The sequence below is a fragment of the Mirounga leonina genome, unplaced genomic scaffold (genome assembly GCF_011800145.1).
Source record: "Mirounga leonina isolate KUSES-001 unplaced genomic scaffold, KU_Mleo_1.0 Mir_173, whole genome shotgun sequence".
Lineage (NCBI taxonomy): Eukaryota > Metazoa > Chordata > Mammalia > Carnivora > Phocidae > Mirounga > Mirounga leonina.
In genome coordinates, this window is record NW_023270447.1 from 40,192,014 (window position 1) to 40,212,041 (window position 20,028).

The 20,028-nt window shown below is 39.2% G+C and overlaps 1 protein-coding gene across 10 annotated transcripts in view; it reads right to left on the reverse strand.

Moving 5' to 3' along the window:
• The window catches only part of SGIP1 (SH3GL interacting endocytic adaptor 1), a 203,499-nt gene that overhangs the window by 57,053 nt on the left and 126,418 nt on the right, over positions 1–20,028 (reverse strand). For 7 of the 10 annotated variants that reach the window (XM_035018333.1, XM_035018332.1, XM_035018338.1 and 4 more), the window contains 5 exons: positions 12,758–12,782; positions 11,744–11,795; positions 10,319–10,404; positions 7,194–7,286; positions 4,516–4,590 (listed from right to left, as the gene is read on the reverse strand). In XM_035018333.1, coding sequence (XP_034874224.1) covers positions 4,516–4,590; positions 7,194–7,286; positions 10,319–10,404; positions 11,744–11,795; positions 12,758–12,782 — 331 coding nt within the window. Of the gene's footprint in view, positions 1–1,897; positions 2,390–4,515; positions 4,591–7,193; positions 7,287–10,318; positions 10,405–11,743; positions 11,796–12,757; positions 12,783–20,028 lie in introns of all 10 variants that reach the window. The other 3 variants (XM_035018329.1, XM_035018331.1, XM_035018330.1) reach the window with 1 other exon arrangement.

Consider the following 20,028-nt stretch of genomic DNA (forward strand, 5'->3'; position numbering starts at 1 on the left):
CAGAGGTCCTATGGTAAAGAAACCTGCTGATTTTATTTTAACACAATGTTCCCCAAATTTATTTGCGTATTGAGTAGTTTTCCTTTTTTTATTTATTTTTTATTTTTTTTAAAGATTTTATTTATTTATGTGACAGAGAGAGACACAGAGAGAGAGGGAACACAAGCAGGGGGAGTGGGAGAAGGAGAAGCAGGCTTCCCGCTGAGCGGGGAGCCCGATGCGGGGCTCGATCCCAGGACCCTGGGATTATGACCTGAGCCAAAGGCAGACGCTTAACAACTGAGCCACCCAGGCGCCCCAGTAGTTTTCCTTTTTTGGTGGAGGAAGGCACCTAGGGCACACGCAATGATATAAAACATCAATTTTGTGTTGGGTACAGGTGACTCTCCAGCCCTCTCCTTGATCAGATTGGATGCTTGAAACACAGGAATTTTCAAACACAGAGCAAGCACTGAAATACTCCACTGAAAGAGGCAGCAATGATAAATGACTATTAGAGTGGAGACAAATGTCTTTCCTTCCTGTCTCTTACTAGATCTAAATAGCATAAACTTGGTCACCTCTTCCAAAGCAAATGAAAAACAAAAAACTCAGAAGATGCCTAAACTGAACCCACAGGCACAGGAGGGAAGGCTCTTGGTGGGGGAGGGGGGGTTCTTGTCAGATCAATGTGAGCACCAGTAGAAGAAAAAATATGGAAGAAGAGACCTTAGAAAATCTTGATCTTTTTCGGTGTGCATGGCAGCTGTTGCCATCTTTTTATAGGATGAGAACACAAAATGAAGCTTCAAAGAAGGAAAACCAAAATGTTAGATTCAACACCAACATTTGCATAGAGGGTCCCAAATGTCCATTTCTGATAGACTTCTCCATCACCTGTCACCATGCTTCGAGTTGACTTCATAGGCTGATGAGCTTATCAAAATAAAATCAAAGAATAATTTGTCTTCAGTGGCAGTTTGATATATCGTGGACGTAGTAAGGTACATTCTATTTGCTGTCCCCTAAAAAATCTCCCTTTCAAACCTTACTTCTTTTTTTCTGAAATAATTAGAGGGGTTAACATAGCTCTCCCCCTACAGAAAAAGAAAGAAAGGAAAAAGAAAAAGAAGTCAAAGAAGAAAGAACACGTTGACCTACCTACCAAAATTAGGATCCTTGGGAAAAAAACAGTATAAACTTTCAGTTATAAGATGAATACAGTCTGAGGATCTAATGCATAACACGGGGACTATAGCACTGTATTGTGTAATTGATAACACCATATCATATAATCGTAATTTTTTGAGAGAGTAGAGCTTGAATGTTCTCACCCTTCCCCCTACCCAACCCCCCCAAAGGTAAATATGTGATGTGCTAATTAACTCGATGGGAGGAATCCTTTTACTATATCTATATCTATACCTATATCTATCTATACATCTCAAGTCATCACATTGTGCACTTTAAATATCTCATAATTTTGCCAATGATATCTCAATAAAGCTGAAAACAAAACAAACTAGAAAACGTTCCTGTACAGGCATCTGACAGGGAAATGAGACACTCAGCATGAAACTCACTGGCTATGAAATCTGCCTTTCTAGAACTTTCCTGAATTCCAAACAATGACAAAGCAGCTTCCTTTAAAAAATAGGCACTTCCTAACTGCAGGGTGGAAGGCAGGGCGCTCCTAAGGAGTGCTAGGAGTGCAGGGCAGAGCACATCACAGACTCGCACTATGACGGTTAGCATTCGATGCACTAGGACATGCCATGGGGCCACGGAACACCCAAACCAAAGGAGGGATGGCTGAAGCTCTAAAGCCAACTGCCAGGCAGGAGGAGGGTGTCGCTCACACTGCAGCAGCCACGGCCATTCCCGGGCACATGAAGCACACTCAGACTGTAAGACGTACCACTGGTGGTCCCCGTACCACTGCCCGAGCCAGGTCCAGGGGATGAAACCACAGTCCTGTAGGTGGGTGGTGGTGGGGGAGGTGGGGTTGCTCTCTGTCCCAGCCCCAAATCTTTGGGAGATGAGATTGTTTCTAAGTAATCATCTTTAATGAAGGTCTGCTCAGCGATTTTCTTCTGGACTTCTTCTAAATTGAGAGGCGACGGTACATTTCGAGGAGGACCAGAGGGTCCTGGGGGGCCTGGAGGGCCCGGGGGGCCCAGAGCTGGGGAGTCAGATGGGTTGTCTGATGCAGTTGGTGGGGACACCACCTTTTCCCTTGGAGTCAACTCTGGAGTAACATGTTCCGGGGACGTATCAGAAAAATGGACCCACTTTTCTTCAGCATTAACAGCAACAGACTTGGGGGATAACACTGGGCCAAAAATGCTGTCCAAGTCATTGATTGATGGTAGTTTTTCAATTTTGACCTCTGTGGCTGACTGGTCATTTCCTGTGGTTAAAGTAGTTGATTTATAACTTTAATTGACTTGGTGAATATTATTTGTATGGGGGGGCGGGAGGGGTGCGATAAAGAATAGTAAACAGATTGCCCTGTGAGGTGTAAAGATAACTGAATCAGAGCTAAAGGGGAAGAGAGCATTCCCTGCCTCCATAATGTGAGCATCATCTTCTTATGCTGTTATTTTGCCCTTTCTGCTGGGTGACCCCAGGTAGCTATTTTTACCACCATTGAAAGCACTGAGTATGCTACTGTTCTCAAAGTCTGCTCACAAGAGTGCAAAGGGTGATCACTTCGAAAAGGCTGCACTTTGAAAAGGTTCACAGAGTTCAGGCTCTGGAACTGCAATCCCAAAAGGGAGGTCCCTTCTGAAAGTCTAGCCTAGAGACAGCACAGTAGAAAAATAATTGATAGCTGAAAATCACCCTCATGTTGGATAAAGACTGCTCTAGCATATTAAAATGTTTGGTGAGACTAATAATGTCTTTTTGTTTAAAAATTATTATATCATAATTAGCTGTACATCCTCCACCTTAAATACTCCAGAAACACAGTACAAAGGTTATTTAAGGAAATATCCCCACACGTATATTTACAAACATACACATATACATCCCACATACAACACACACAGGTTATTGAGAAGACATCTACTACTTATCAGAACTGTTTTGTATATACTTGTTTAATAGGGAGGAAAACTGTCAAAACATCTTTATAATTTCTTTTCCCATCAAGTCTAACCTGTTAACATCGTAGGTGTGACTGTGATATACATCTATCTGGAGTCATGAAACGGAAAATCTCGCTTTTGCTTCAACATTAGCATCAGCTCTTCTCTTTAATTCTTATCAGTAATAAGAGAAAAAAATTTAAAACTATCTTCTACAGCTTGGCAGGAAATGCTTGAAAACAACCGCAATGTGAGGAAGTGCACTTTTTAAACACTGAGGTTATTGAAATTAGAAGCTGTTCCCTGAATGATTGCAAAGCATAAGCAGAAGCAACTTTACCTTTAAATAACTCATCGGCTCTAAGAACTGGCTCAGTACTTCCATATTTCACATTAGAAAAGAATTAACCTTCAAGGCTCCAAGGCTACAGATAAATGGGGTAGCAGTTTGCATGTCCCACACTACTTATAATTTTGTTGCTGGTAGATTTATTTATACCTGACATATTTATGGGAATACAAGGAGCCAAAATGGTTTGAACTTGCAAACACCTTTACCTATGATGCTCTGGATGATTCTTCGATGGGTTTTAATCAATATAAATTTCAAAAATGACTATGCCTTGCACTCAGTCTTGTTGATAAATACCTACTCTGTAGCTATCAAACTCACCAGGCTGCAAAAATAGCAAAGGACAAAGCAGCAATAGAATTCCAAAGGGGATAAAGAACCATATTCTAAGGGCCCAGACACATAACATAGCAATTACTGCTTTTGACTTGCTGGCCCAATAGGACAAGGTAGATTATAAAGTGCATGAATATGTAATACTGATTTTAATAGGAGGTAAAGATGTGCCTTAGAAATGATCTGTCTAAAGGCATGTGGCAATTCTTTGCCATATTTCATTATCCTTACACATCTCTTTACTGTGGGATAATAATGATTCCTGGGAAAAAAATTCCCCACCTCCTAAGCTTACCCATAGGCTGCACATCCCGGGAACCATTCTACGTCTTTGTAGATCAGACAGTTTTAATTCTAGAAAAATAATGATCTGTTCTTGGGAAAATACGAATTGTGCCCTGAGATTTTTTTAATTCATAAATCATTAACATAAGATCCAACGGAGTGAAAGCCCAATTAGACAAAGACTTTTGATATTGAGATTTTCTTTTTCTTTCATCTCACAAGTAAATGTGACCCTCATTCAACAAAATGATACATAGGGAAAAGGAGTTGAGAAAGTGAACCTTTTTGTGAAACCTGAGAGTGATACTTTAAAAAATAAGTCTGCATAGTAAATTGTCATGGAAGGAAAACCCAGTGCAAACATTTTCATGCTTGAGTTTCTATAGCTCCTGACACATCCAGGGCAGGTTGAGGTCCAGGGCCACTGCTGATTGCTGTTATCATCACGGCACCGACAAAACTGAAGCTTACCTGGTGCAACTGTGAGCGGGGAGCCTGTTCGGGGTGGGGTGGCTGGTACGTTTTTGGGAGGCAGTGGTGGGGGTGCTGCAAAGACATGAGAAACCAAGCATCATTGATCGCTTTCCCCATAAGTTACAAATATTCTGTAGATAAGCAGGATTTGGGCTTTCATTCATATTCTTATTATTGGAAATGCTACAACCATTAATGGTCTAAATTTTTTTCAGTTCAGAGTTAAGAAACGGAAGCAGGACCCATTCAGATTCTTCCATTTTATGAAAATAAGAATCTGTCAAAAGGATGTCAGATGAGAACAATAATAATGTCATCATTTTATTCATTCATCCCTTTATTTGACAAACTTCAAGCACTGGCAAAGTTCCAGATCGTTCTAGGAACTCGGGGCATGGGGTTGAATAAAAGGAGCCTCTGTCCTCAAGGAATTTATGATTGAATGAATGAATATCATGTTAACAGATGATCACAATCCAGGGTGTGGTGAAGGGAATGAGAATGTCTTGGTGGAGGTTCGGATGAGGGGTTTTTAATATAGTCAGGATAGTATTGCCTAGATGGAGTCTGGAAAAATGTCTCAAAGTTACACATCTTAACTTTTAGTATATTTTTGAAAGTCTGAAGCAATATGATTGAGGGCAAGAAAAAATATACAGATTCCCTTGATAAAAATGATGGTGAACCAAACCCCCTGAGATAGAAAAAGTATTGTCTTACGGCCCCAGCTCAGAGATTCAGCCTTCTGAACTGGACTTGTCATTTTGTGGGCAAGGTTAGGGATTACTGTATCAACAGGTACATTTTTTTTTCTTATTCTCTCTTTAAATGCATGTTTTCCTGTCGCTGGCTACATTTGGTAGATTCAAAGAGTTCACACTAGTCTCATAAACCAGACTCAAGTTCATTTGTGAATCTTGAATGTTGTCCAATCTTCCATGACCTAAAAGCAGAGTGGGTCAGCTGGGCACTGGCTGGAGAGAGCTTGGCAGTACCCTCGGCCTGCCTGCACTAGAAAGAGGCCCTTTCTGTCACTCCACCCCCACCTGACTTCATTTAATTTTAGAAAGCATCCTGTCTTTCTACACAAGAGGCATGACTAAAAGCTATCTTCCTAAAGCCCAGAAATATGTAGCTCCTAATCTTAGTTACGAGCTTCCAAAAACTACACCTCAAATGGATCATGTTTTTCCATAGAAGTTAAGAGTCAATCAGGGGCTCTGTTTCTGACTAAGGTTCTCTACAAAAATTAAGGTCATAATCAACAAAAACACATAAAACACCATAAAAGCCTAATAATCTAAAACAGCAAACTTATGCTGCAATCACGAAATGAGCAAAATTATCCAATACACATAGATTCTACAACAGCCTTTGCTGTGCTAAGTGTAACCACACCACATAAAATCAGAAAACTCGAAAATGCCAATAATTGGTCTTAAAATCAATGCATCCTCTACATAAACATTTCATTTATGTCCTTTCTTGGAATCTAGGAAAGGTTTTCTAGGAATAATCTGGGTGGCTCAGATTTCTCAAGAAAGTTTTTCAAGGAAGTTAGAGTTTTTCGCTGGCTTTGTTTCTCAGTAGTAGAGAGAATCATCCAAAGTCACCCCACGGGGGTTCATATTCTTTCAAAGCACATCTTGAAAAGTTTAGATGCTTAAAATAGTTATTGGTGATGCTGTTTTTCCTGTCCTGTTTTATGAAAGAAATATCTTTGAAAAGACATTTTCACCCGGATCACATGGTTTTATGGCAATGTCTCCAGCAAACAACCTCGTGGGCCTTTCATCAGGAATCCCCCTGGTTAATTCCAATGATTATTTTTGGGCCTCATAAAGTAAAACCCTGGGATTGCTGAACTGGAAGAGTATTAATTGGTGTGTATGTGAGCTTCACAAAACGAAAATACTCTCTGTATTCCACCACACCCCCAAACTCCTTTCTCTGAGACCCAGTCTTCTTCCCACAGGCATTTTAACAAGTGCTTTCCACAAGCACATACGCTATGGGAAGTCCACTGAAGTGAGAACTCAAGAAATACAAGCAGGTGGCTTGACCAAAGGAGCAATCCATTCAGGCCAAATAGTCCAACCCACTACAGGTGAAGAGCATCTTCAGGAGGAAGTGGGGGGCGTCCTGGAATAGCAGCGCTGGCGGCCCCTGATTTGAGACAAGTTTGCCCTTACCTCCTGTTTCAGCTTCCCACCCAATAGCATCATTTCTCTTGCTCTCCAATTATCCCTCTTTCGTCTCAATGTGTCCTTTCTGTCCCATGCATCCTCCTTGTCCCGTAGGACTCACAGAGACTATCTGATTTGTTCACTTTTGTGTTGTGTGATAGCCCAGTACCTGGAGCATGGTTGGTTTCTTTACCTTCCTTGCTTCTCCCTCTTATATACGCATATTGAACGAATGAATGAATGAGTCTATAGGATGTCAGAAGAGGCTATGATTCAAAGTTAATAATTTTACTTTATTATATTATTCTTGCCTTGACAAACTGCCCTAGGCCCCTTTAAGTCTAAAGCCTATTAGAATCACATCTTTTCTTAATATTATACAGTCCAAATGTTGCTTACGTACTTTCTACAAGTTGCCTAATTTCACTATGCAGACAGACAGTAAAATGAGTCACTTATTTTTCCAGACACAGCAGACACGTAACTTACTTCCAGTGGGAAAAGGCCTTGTTAACTTTGGCGACTCGATGCTTGGATTAATTGGTTGGCCTGAACCCCATATCTCAGGCTGATCTAAAAGAACTGAAAACATAAAAGAAAATTTCCCAGGGTGAGTTCAAAAAAGAAACGTTCCTGGATCCTAGAGCTTAAAATTTCAATTTAAAGTTGAGCTTCGCAAAATTATCTCCCTCTTGCCTCAGTCCTAGCAAAGTAATTCAGAAGTGTGTTACTCCTCATGCTTTTCAAGCAAAGAATGCAAATGGCAGTGGTGTGTGTGTGTGTGTGTGTGTGTGTGTGTGTGTGTGGTGATGGAAGGGGTGTCAGCGTGTACACACATAGCTAAATAAAAACTTTGGAAATAGAGCATCTGTATTCTCTTCCTGGTTGGTCAGTTAAGGACATTCTGAATGTCAGTACATATACTGGTTCTATTTCTGGTGCCCATTTGAAGATCCAGGCATTAATCCCTTGGACAGTCATTTCGAGTTGGTTTATTTAAAGTTTCGTGTGAATAGGTTACAGAAATGAAAATTCCTGGGTTCTGTAGAGTGGTTCATAACTTTAAAGGATCACATAGGGTCTTTAAATAAGCCTTTTACAGCATCATAAAGAGAAATGACATTATTCTAAAAATGTTTGGTAAGTATCTTAAGAGAACCAGAAAATAAATAAGTTTCCACACTTAACGTAAATCAGAGAAATTAGGTATTGGGCCTAATGACACTGAACCTAATTTGTTTCTATTTCTTCTGTCTCCTTGTTTAGATTTTTTTTACTGCTATGGTAACAATGTAAACAACCAGATCTTCTCTGCACATATCATGTGCTAGGATCTATGTAAGTACTGCTTGTAATTCATTATGTTGTAAAATACAGGCTGGGAAGTTAGTGGGATGTGAATTTGAATCCTGTCTCTACAGTTAAGACTGTAGGACCTTGGGCCAGTGGTTTCACCTCTGAGCTTCCCTCCCTTCGGTGTAGAGATAATAAGAGCAATCTGAGAGTTACTAAAAGGATCACAGGAGATAATACAAATAAATACAAGGCATACAAACTCCATAAAACACACTTATCCCAAGGCCAGTAGCTATTATTAGGTATTCTAATCCATACAACACCGCCCGGTTGTTGATATTAGTACCATTTTCAGCAGGGGAAGCAAAGATTAAAGTGTTTAAATAACATGCCCAAGAGCTACCTGGTGAGGTAGAGGAGCCAGGATCTGATCCTGGGCATGCACACCTAACTCCAAAATACATATTTTCCCCCCAGGCCTTTTAAATTAGTGATGGGAGAATCAATAAAAAGAAGTGAGAGTGAATCGATCTGAAAGGTAAGTGTGGATATTGGAAGAGCTAGTGTGCTTGGTGCAAATGCTGGAACTTTATAGAACTTTGGGGGATGAAACCACCTCAAGACAAAGCAAGCCAGGCTCATAGACAAGTTCAGGTGTGTATCTCCTTTCTATCACAAACCCAAAGATGGTCTTAGTTCTGTTTTAACATGAAAGCAAATATTCTCCAAAGATGTGAAGCAGCATTTTTTTTAATGGATTTGATGTGGGACACCACCTTGATTTTTTAAAAACTGCTTCCTATTTTGTAAATCAAGTTTCCATACAGTCATGGAATTCCTTTAATAGGTAGATTAAGAGGCAACAAATCAAATCCCACCTTTAGTCATTACACAATTTAGTCATTAAAAAACAAACTTGATCATAGTTGAGTTAGTAAGACAACTGACAGACTCATTGCAAGGCCAACTTTACTTAGGGATTCTAAGTTGTAGACATTCAAATCCCTGAAGGAGCAGTTTAGGGATGTTCCTTATGTGTTTTCCTAACTTAATTATTGAAAAATATTTTGATGTGGTTGACTGCTAGCTCTCTTCCAGTATCCATCCTCCATTTCTCCTCAGTTAAAAAGTTCTAGCTGGCCATATGGCACTAAATTCTCTCTTATTGGCTCTGGCTAAAGTGACATATGTCTCTTTCAGATTTTGCCCTCACAGGAATTGGCAGTGAGTATACTAGTCCTCCCTTTCCCCTCATTTTATTCTAACTGGGAGATGATGAGAGCTGGACCAGCTCCTTTGGACCCAGAGACAAAGGCCACATGTTAAGAATAGCAGACCCACCCTACCAGTCCTATATTGTTTACTTTGAGATTGTTGACATAAAACAGAAATAAAATTCTATATTGTTTAGGTCCCTGTACTTTGGAGTCTCTTTGCTACTGTAGCTCAGTCCACTCATTATGCTTTCAAGTCCTGTTGTCCTTAACAGTTAAACTTGATTTCTTTGACCAACAGTATAAAAAATAACATTTTATTATACACACACCACAGTGTTTTTAGATCAAATGACTTTTCAGAAAAAACATTCTGTATTACCAAACACAGCTACCAGAGATACATGCACGGGACATTAATACATTTCAGGAATAGATTGGATCCCTTTTATAAGGAGCTTCATTTTTGTCAGCAAGGTATATATTATTTATAGCCATCCAAAAAAGATGGTTAATTTTAAAAAGTTAAATATTTCATTCTAGGAGGAAATATTTGGTAGGTAAACCCAATAATAATGGCTGAATTGATATTTTTTCTGCAACATTTTATTTGTAAGTTGCTCAGTGATTCAAGGTCATTCCTGGGTGTCGAGCCTGCAAACAAGTCTGTTGTGAGCAATCCAATTGACACTTCAACCCACCAGGTGAAGAAGAGAGTAAATGTGGTCGGAGAGGTTGGATCACCGTGACCGTGACTCTGCCAGGGAGTGTGAAGGTCTGGCTCCACCATGATGACCGTTTGGCTCACAGAGCACTTACTCCCTGACTTATTCCCAGTGATTTGTATCCATTTGCAATAATTCTTACTGACCGCTTTTGAGGAGTGAACTTGTTAGCTACTTGATATTTCCAGAAGTAAAGTTTCAAATCCTAAAATACTGGAGGTTTTCAAATGAAACTCTTGTTCCAACAGCACACCTAGATCAGAACTTTTCTTTCCCTTGAGGATCTGATGGGACATGGCTCAAAACACATACCTTTGTTCTAGGCGAGTTATACTTCAATGAAAAGAAAACAATCTGTAGAGATACACACTTTTCCTACCTTCTGTCTTCTGTTCCTCAAAAGCTGATTCTAATGGTGGACCAAAGAGGGGAGCAAGGGCCATCGTGTCATCTGTAGGCTTTTTGCTAAATCACACAGATTAAAACAAAACAGAGAGAAAGGAAATATTAATGCTAAAAAGATATACAAGCTTTCGAATATTTTTCATGGTAAGGCAGATAGATGTGTGTGTACACAGGCATGAATGGAAGCTCCCATGGGGCTAGAAAGTATACGTAAAAATGTCAAATGTATTATGGACCAAGAGAATTAGTAGGAGATAAGATCCCCAGTTCTCAGTGGGAAACCAAGGAGATGGCCCAATAGAAATGAGTTGAAAAAGAAAAACTCTTTCAAATCATCATGATTCTCTATACCTAGAAGAGATAATACTAGAGATAGCAGTTTATTGCAAAGCACCTTAGTCTCTTCGGATCTCAAAAACCACTTATATTTGTCTTCATCACATCCCTGTATTGTAGTTAATGTGGTTGGTGATTAGTAAAAGTCAGGTATAGGGAGGTTAAATGACAAGCCACCCAGGAAGTTTGTGTTTGAATCAGAAACTAGGTCTACTAGTTTCTAATTTCCATCCTGTCTCCCCAACCAACAAACACAATAGACTAGCTATAACCTCCTAACACCTTAAACACAGCTTATCTCAGAAAAAGAACATTGAGAAATCAAGGGGAAAGGAGGGAATAAGTTAAAATCTTACCCTTTCTCTTAATTATTACTTAAACTGATTATTAACAAAAGGCTGCATAATCTTCATTTCTTCCCAGACCTGATCCCCCTCTTGATCCTGATGAGTTCTGTGTGTGTGTGTATGTGTGTGTGTGTGTGTGTGTAGTGGGAGTAAGAGGTGAAGGGGGAGTGGGGCTGGAGAAGGAGGGAAAATGAAAAAGATCCACCTTTTAAATAGAAATAGTAGTCTTTTTGGAAAACAATGCCCATTTGTACAGTACTTAACCCAAAGAATACACAGTGCAAAAATACAATGTTTTGTCAAAGCAAAAAAAAAAAACAAATAGAAGATTCTTTTGGTGTATGACAGGTGCAATGTATCACGAAATTGGAGCCAACTGAACAGGTTATTCTTTATAGGGCAATATAATCATGTATCAGATCAGCATTGCAAACACCAAAAGTCGTCTTCACACAGACTTTAACCCTCCCATTAGTGAGGGGTCTGCACATTCTGATAGACAGTCACTTTAGATGACTATACAGTTCTTCCCCCTAAGGATCTTCCTCAGGCTGCACTTGTGAGAAATGATAACATACTTGAATCATGCTATGGACTTACATATGAACAGAGCCTTTATTAATAGAAGTTGAAAGTTCAGCCTGAAGGAGATTTGCTGAATTGTTAACATTGCATGAAGCCTTACATAAAACACAACTAACGCCTTCCATGCTCACCTTATAAGTTCTGGAGTTGGTGTAGAACGCCTGGGTCTTGCCATTTCTTCACCTGATGTACAGGACAAAGAAAGCTTTTAGGCATACTTTTACTATTCCTTCCTGATATGTCTTATGAGCTATGTTTGGAAACACTTAGAGATTTAAGTCCCATCAATAAGCAACTCAATATGAAAATTTTGCAAAACAAACCCTCTACCCTGCAATTTAACAGCCACATATCAGACATAAGTAGTAGCATTTGATCTGGCGTTTGTAAAGCCTAATCAACCAAGGAATTACCATGATAAGCTGTTACACGGAAGAGTTGTATATTGCAGAGTTTAGCGGAGTAGCCTACCATTCTTCAAACGTCTGCCGCCTTGAGCAGTTCCGCTTTCCAATTACCATAAGAGAATACTAAGCCAGGCCATATGCACATAGTACAGGAATCCAGCATTCTTTGCCTGTTCTTTTCTTGAAATGCCAAGAAAATGTTATATGAATTTAGAATTTGCTAGAATGTGCTATATGCCACAGAGGAAAATCATGCCCTACGTAAATTATAACCGTATCATATCACTTTGGTTGACTACAATTTTTATATCAGATAACATTATGAATGGGTTAGTTGCATCTATCTTCAGTTCCTTCTGCCCTTCTCCTCTCCCCTCCCCCCTCAACAAACCCACATTTGATTAAATTCATTTCTAAAGGCAAATGATACATCAAGGGTTGATAAATAAAGGAAGAAGATAGCAATGTTTTTCCAAAAACATACTCATTTTCAGAATTTAAATATTAATCATTCAGAACCCATGAGGCCCCTTTATCATTACAAAATTTCTTTGCTGTAAAAGTAAAGCATTCATGAGCCTTAAAAATCAAGCCCAAGAGTGTATAATGCAAATACATACATATATATATATGTATATATATATATATATATATATGTATGTATGTATACTCCAAGATCCAAGGAACTATTTCTTCTTTTAAAATTTATTCTATTTCTGGTAGCTAGGATATACTTACTGGATAAGTTCCTTTTAATTGCACCCTAGAATTAGAAATAGACACTATAAGGCTTAAGACCACATATATGTTATGTACAATATGTATATTTCTGTCATTGCAATTCAACTGAACTCAGAAATGCAGATGGGGAAAAATGAAATTTTTCTCAGAATTGCATTCAAGTTGGAAATTGTAGACAAACACATATAAATCAGTTTTTCGTTTTACTCAGGGATTATAGAGAGAAATGGAGGGTAAATCATAAGTCTCTGAACCAGAAAAACCCCTTACCTGGGTAGATTTGGTAAATTAAGCAAACATTGAATAGTCTATTTAAAAAAAAAACAAACAAACAAACCTTGAAGTCTATCAGAGAACTAAATCCAAGCTTAACATATGTTTGATGTTTGAAAATTATAGACTGTATTAGGAGTATTGTCTGCTTTTATCAGGGTGGGGCGGTCCATGAATTGTCAGTAAAAACAGTCATTATTTTACTAATGTAATTTGTAAAGATCGAAGCAGCAAATATTAAAGGGAAGGAAAACTTGGAGGCATTGCCCCTGGATGGGCTGTTGTAATCAGGTGGCCAGGGAATTCCGTTCTCCCCAGCTGCCCTCCCCACCCCAATTTACTCCCCCTGCCTGCCACAGGACCCACCTCTCTGCCACCTGGAAGTCAGTCATTCCTTTAGCTCAAGGCATTGTGCTACTGTAGAAATACAAAGAGCCCTGGCAGGAATTATTTGAGAAGTTCATGCCTCTCTTTTATAATACCTTAGCAGAAATTTATTTCCATCACAGAAAGATTGATTAGATAAAAAATCTGATTCAAAACCACTCTGAAAGGTTCTTAGCATGGGGTGCTACCAGAAAAGGAGAGCACTGGAAGGGTGGCATCATGGGGTGGGACATGGCTGGAGAGGGCCTGCCTTAAGAGAATGGCGGGGCCAGTGCTGGCGCTGGGAAAGGGCAAGTATAGGGAAGTATTTCAGAGGGTGTGACCATGTGCTTAGTGGGGGGTCGCAGGTACGTTCTCTTCTCTCACATGATAACATTAACAACACAGGACAAGACGTAGTGCCTCTGTAACAAACCTGGAAGAAACTTCTTTTCTTCTTTCCTAGGACTTACCAGAACTTCCTGTCTCATTTTGAACTCATTTACAATAGAAGGGCAGTTTCAATCTGAGCAAGAACTCACTAGATGTTTTCTAGTGAATGGCTCAATCTTTCGAACTGTATTTTCTGGCTTGTCTTGCCTAATAACACAATCGGTGTGTCTATGCCATTATAGAGAATTATTCCATTATTAGTAAAGATTTTTAAAATAGATATTTATTTTATTTACTTTAATGAATACACATTTTAAATTCATATGTTTAAGTTAACATGTTTATTTAACTTAATAAGCATTTAAATTAAATATGGTCATTTAAATCAGCTACAGTCATTAGCATGGGAGTTTGGATACAGGCTGGCTTTTGGAAAATAAGGCTCCGTAGACAAAAATAGGAGAACAAATCATCTAAATGGAATTAAAATGTTTTTCTAGGTTTCAGAGCCCCAGATGGTCAGATTTTTATGGGTGTGTAATAAAAATACTGGGGCCTCTACTTCCAAATAGTCAATCACAAGGTTGGCCATGAGGGAATGGGATCCATCTAGAATTATGAGACCTGAAACCCAAGAGATAGGGGACCCCAGAGTATCGAAGATCTTTTGGCTCTCTCTCTTACCCCCTTTATTAAAAATGTAATACTTATGAAGCCAAAGAAGGTACAAGGCTTATTTTGTACTTATTGGTTCCAGGTGTATCCATGCATTCAATAGGTATTTATTGTGGAGAGGTGCTAAGCAAGAAGGCTGGGTAACATTCTTATTAAACGCCCTGAGAAACAAACAGGGTTTTATTTTTTATTTTTTATTTTTTTTAAGTTTTAATTTATTTATTTGACAGAGAAAGAGACAGCGACAGAGGGAACCCAAGCAGGGGGAGTGGGAGAGGGAGAAGCAGGCTTCCCGCTGAGCAGGGAGCCCGACGCGGGGCCCGATCCCAGGACGCTGGGATCATGACCTGAGCCGAAGCCAGACGCTTAACGACTGAGCCACCCAGGCACCCCACAAACAGGGTTTTAGAGGGGAGGGGGTGGGTGGATGGGTTAGCCCGGTGATGGGTATTAAGGAGGGCACGTATTGCATGGAGCACTGGGTGTTATACGAAAACAATGGATCGTGGATCACTACATCAAAAACTAATGATGTATTGAATGGTGACTAACAACATAATAAAATTAAAAAATTAAATTAAATTTTTAAAAAAATGCTCCTCATAAATGAACAATCACCGGTTAAGTGCAAGCAAGATATGGCAAGAAAACTCTGTTGTTGAGAGATTAGGAAGAATAAAATAATATCACTTTAGAAAGGAACAAATAATACGAATGATCAGCAGGAAGTCAGCAGCAACAGACAAGAAAATCGCCATTGTCAGCTGGATCCGGCACATGGCTCTCTGATGACCTGGAGTTGCAGCATGGCAAATCTAGAACAAGGTCAAGGTTATGTCGACCACACAAACCAGTCAGGAAAAAGCCCATTGAATTAAAAAATGGTCTCCTTTCCAAAGGACCACATTTTTCCTCTTTTCAATGATTGTCCTTATATGTATGTTGTGAATCAATCACCTTCATTTTGAATTAATTTCCTCTTTTTCCTTTAAAAAAAAAAAAAAGAGTAACTTGTCATACTCTGACATGTGGCCTAACTGCTGGGGAGAAATCATCCACATGTGAATAGCAGTCCCTGGAGGTGTTATCTTTGATCATTGGCTATATGGTGTAAACAGAGAACCACCAGCTTGTCAGCTGGGGCAGACTAGTGGCCTCACATAATGATCAATCAAATCGGCATATGCCCATGGAGGGCATTTCTGAGGGCACTGTTTTCAGTTCCATTTCCTCTCTCAAGGCAGAGGGGAGGTCAATTCAAACATAGTAAAGACCCTTCTTTTTGTTGCTTTAAATTCATCAGACTCTTCACCCTTAGTAAAATGACTGGGATTTCACTTTGAGCAATGCAAACTAATACTGATTAGACTTCGGTGGTGAAATAATAGATTTATGTGACAGCCTAGGAGTATTGACCCGAAAACATGTCTCTTCCTCCCAAGATGGAAATTATGATTATATATTATTATATAATATCAGTATATCAGTATACTGACCAATGTAAATTATGGTCCAGGAACTTATTTTAAATTTGGGCTTAAAAACAATGTGGCTTAAAAATTGTTTCCTTACTTTCCTTATAGTTTTCTCGTTTTATTGTCATTCTATGTGCTTTCTGGCCAACCTCCAGGCCTTGTATATACACCACACACACCCCCACACACACATTTTTCAAGTCTAGCACTAGGGTTGGGATATCTATGTATTAATTTAGTTTGTTATGGAAAAGTGTTCTGATAATTCTAAAACATACTCTTGATGCTTATAGGACCAGAGGCTTCCAACCAGTAAACCTAATTCATCTGCTTCATTCATAGTTATCATAAATTTAATGGGGAATCCAAACCTGGCTACCTTGCCTTGGCAACAATTTTCTCTATACATGTTTAAGGTAAAAATGTTGAGGGTTCTTACCGGACTGCGCCTCTGTGATCAGCAAAAAGGAAGAGAGAACAGACACCTAGTCAGAGAATGATGGATCAGTCAACAGGCTTGGGTAATAGAGGACTTCATAAACAGCCGACCAAACATACACTCTTTAAGTAACCAGGCCAAAGGAAAACAGGCAGTCATCATGCCTGTGGCTTATTTGAACCAGAAGGAAGTTTGGAGAACCTTAAAAAGAAGCGATCTGTGGTATGATACAGCTTTGCTAATGGGGTGTACTATTTCAGCGATGTGCATACAAGAACAAGAAAGAAACGTCCAAGAAAACTTCACTGACAGCTTTTAATGTTTTGTTATAAGGAATTTCTCTCCAGATTATTTGGGGAGGAGGTTTTAGAGACTAGGTATGACAGAGAAAAGTATTTCCACACACAAAGGGGTGTTAGCAAATGCCATAAACATAATTCATTTCCCACATAATTTGGACTAAATTGGAGCCTCCCCAAATCAGAGAGCAGAAGTAGAAAGACCTCTTTGCCTGGCTCTTCTCTTTGATGTACTATGGAATGAATGCTGATGAGGACTTTTTTTTTGGCTTGGTGATTTGGGCAGCCTCTACCAAAGGGTAGGGACATGGTGAGGAAGATGAGGAGCCCCTGACAAGGACAGATGGCAATAATGCAAACTGTCCACCATCAGTAGAACAATGGTGGACCAGATGATGTCTGGAATAACACAACTAGCAGACATATGACTTCTCTCTTTCACTTCTCCCACCTGGATTATGGCTGCTGTCAATTTACCCCAACAATCTCTGATTACTCTCCCTCTTCAGGATTTTCCTGTAGCAAGTAACAAGAGTGACTATCATGTGAGTGGGGAAAGAGATGTTGCTTAGAGTTTTGTTTTCAAAATATGGGCTACCCCATGAAGTTACTAAAGGCTACCTGGGATCCAGTATTGCCCCAAACCCCAAATCCAGGCCAGGAGCACAAGCACGTAAGTCTCTAGAAGGTTGCTCAAATGAGAAGGACTGTTCTACTCTAGAACATAGACAGGAAACAAGCCTCTAGTGTTTTATACCTGGGAGGCCTCCAAGCATATCTGGACCAATGGCCTATTGATAAAGAGGGGGAAGTGAGTCTCTGAGACCCACAGCTAGTGAATGCGTAGAACCAGAGACAGAGTTTGGATCTCTGGTCTCATTCTTGCATTATATTGTTGGAGGACTCCTAAAGCAGAGAACCATGAATGGTTACTTCCTGTTTTGAACGTTGTATAACAGAACTCGTTATTTTGGAACTATTTACTCTAGTCAATTTTATTTCTAATATTTTAGACTTTCTCATTTGCCTGATTTTCCAGGTTCTACTCTATATTGTTCCCACCTGTCTTATACCTTTGTTGATATGGGTGGATGTAATTTATTTAAATCAGAGAAAAAAACCATTTATGAATATGTATTTCTGGGCTTAAATTCTTTTACTAATTCATACTATGTTTTGAGAGGAATTCGGTATCTTATATGAACATTTAGACTTTATAATTCTTTTAATGACCAGACTAAAATTCTTCTCTAAGAAGAAAATGTGGGAATTTATGATTTTAACTTCAATCTCATGGCAAACAAATCATTTTTAAAAGTAGCATAAACTACAGCAAAGAGAGGAATAAAAGTGACACAAATTTCCCTAAGATGAAATTATGAAAAGTAATGCAAAATGAAATGCCGATCATACCCACATAGAGGCAGAACCTTAAATTCAAAGAAACTTTATTAATTTAAGATTAGAGAGAACACTTTTCAAACTAATTTAAGTTATATCAGTCTACCCAAATTAAGCCATATTTTAATCTCCAGTGACTTAAAAACCTATATTTTTAATGAACAGTTCCTGTTTGTATTTTTTTCCTAGCGAAAGACAACATCATAAGACAGCATTTGGCTTGCTGGAAGGAGGTGGGTGGGGGGATGGTCTGAATGGGTGATGGGCATTAAGGAGGGCATTTATTGGGATGAAACTGGGTGTTAGATGTAAGTGTTGAATCCCTAAATTCTACTCCTGAAACCAATACTACACTGTATGTTAACTAACCTGAACTAAAAAAAAGATCGCGTTTTGGAAACTCCACTTGTAAAATGCCTTCTTCATTGGGAAAAGCTGTTCAAATTCATGCAGTCACAAGCATGAACCCAGAAGTCCCAGCTAGAAGCTGTGGAGAGCTCAGACCCAGAAATCCTCAAAGTCCATAATTAAGAGCTATTTGAAACCTTCAAAAGAAAAAGAATTCTACACGTCAAATTGAAGGGCTCCGTATATGTTATTTATCACCATTAAGGTGCATAAAGCAGTTATAGGCTCTGCTGAACAACAGTTTTGACAGCAAAATCTGTAAGAGCCAGGAAAGGAGGGTCTTTACCTATTTTTCATTTTACTCTTTCTCTTCTCATTTTCCAAGATCTTTGAAGCCTTTAGCGTTTTATCTTTGTTCTACCAATATATAGAATTTGCTTCAAAGGTGGAAGGAAAGTCATTTGTATCCGGTCTTGGTACATTCTAGTTTAGATTCTTTTTTTTTTTTTTTGAGAGAGAGAGAGAGAGAGAGAGAGAGAAAGTGTGAGAGAGCATGAGGTGAGGGGGCGGGGAGGGGCAGAGGGAGAGAGAGAGAATCTCAAGCAGGCTCCATGCCCAGCATGGAGCCCAAGGTGGGGCTCAATCTCACAACCCTGAGATCAGGACCTGAGCCCAAATCAAGAATCAGACACTTCACTGACTGAGCTACCCAGGTGGCTCCCGGTCTTGATATATTCAGTAAGCTGAACACTAGGCGTTGAGTGACAAACTCAGATGAGCACAGGGCAAGGAGAGGGGTGCTATTGACAAAGGCATGTGTCTTTCACAAAGCTCTGGGGAACTCAACACTACTCAAGTGCACCCATGTCTGCCTTGCAAAAAATTTGGGCCTAGGGCTGCCAGATCGAGTTGTCGAGAGAAGCAGCACATCCTGATTTTTTTTTTTAATTTCAAACATTCTGGTTTTTAAATGGGGTTAAAGTTGTTTTTAACTACACAAGCAAACAAAACACTTATTCAGTTGTTCAGAATCTGCAGGTGGCCAATTTGCCTCTGATTGCAGACATCTGTATCACATATAATAAGCTCTCAGTAAATTTTACCTACTGTTCTTATTACTTCACCTGATTACTCGAACAGGGACTTTGCAATTGGTCTATTCCTTTTCTGAACAAATCTCCTGTGCTCCTATTTAAATATTAATTGCTCAATTCCTAGATTTCTCTTGATCTTCTGGTACATTCTGGAAAAGGTTTTGGAAATATTTATTATTCCCTCTACTTCTATTTTGGTGTTCAAATAAGAGATAACTCTTACTTTGTATCTTGAGGTTATTTTCAAGGTGGGTGTACACTAATAATTTATAATTTGGTCACTAGAACGAAGATCTTCTGTTAAAACATGTTGTATTTCTAGAATGTATATAATTTGCAATATGAATATGCCTCCCTCAGATAATATTTCAGCCTATGTCCTCATAGTTTCCACAGTGTCCTTATTCCACACCAGCTTTGCTTTGTTATTTTTTGCACAAAAGGATTAATTTTAAGTCAGCCTACTAGGATACCTTAGTCTTAGCCAATGCGGGTAAGTGTTTTA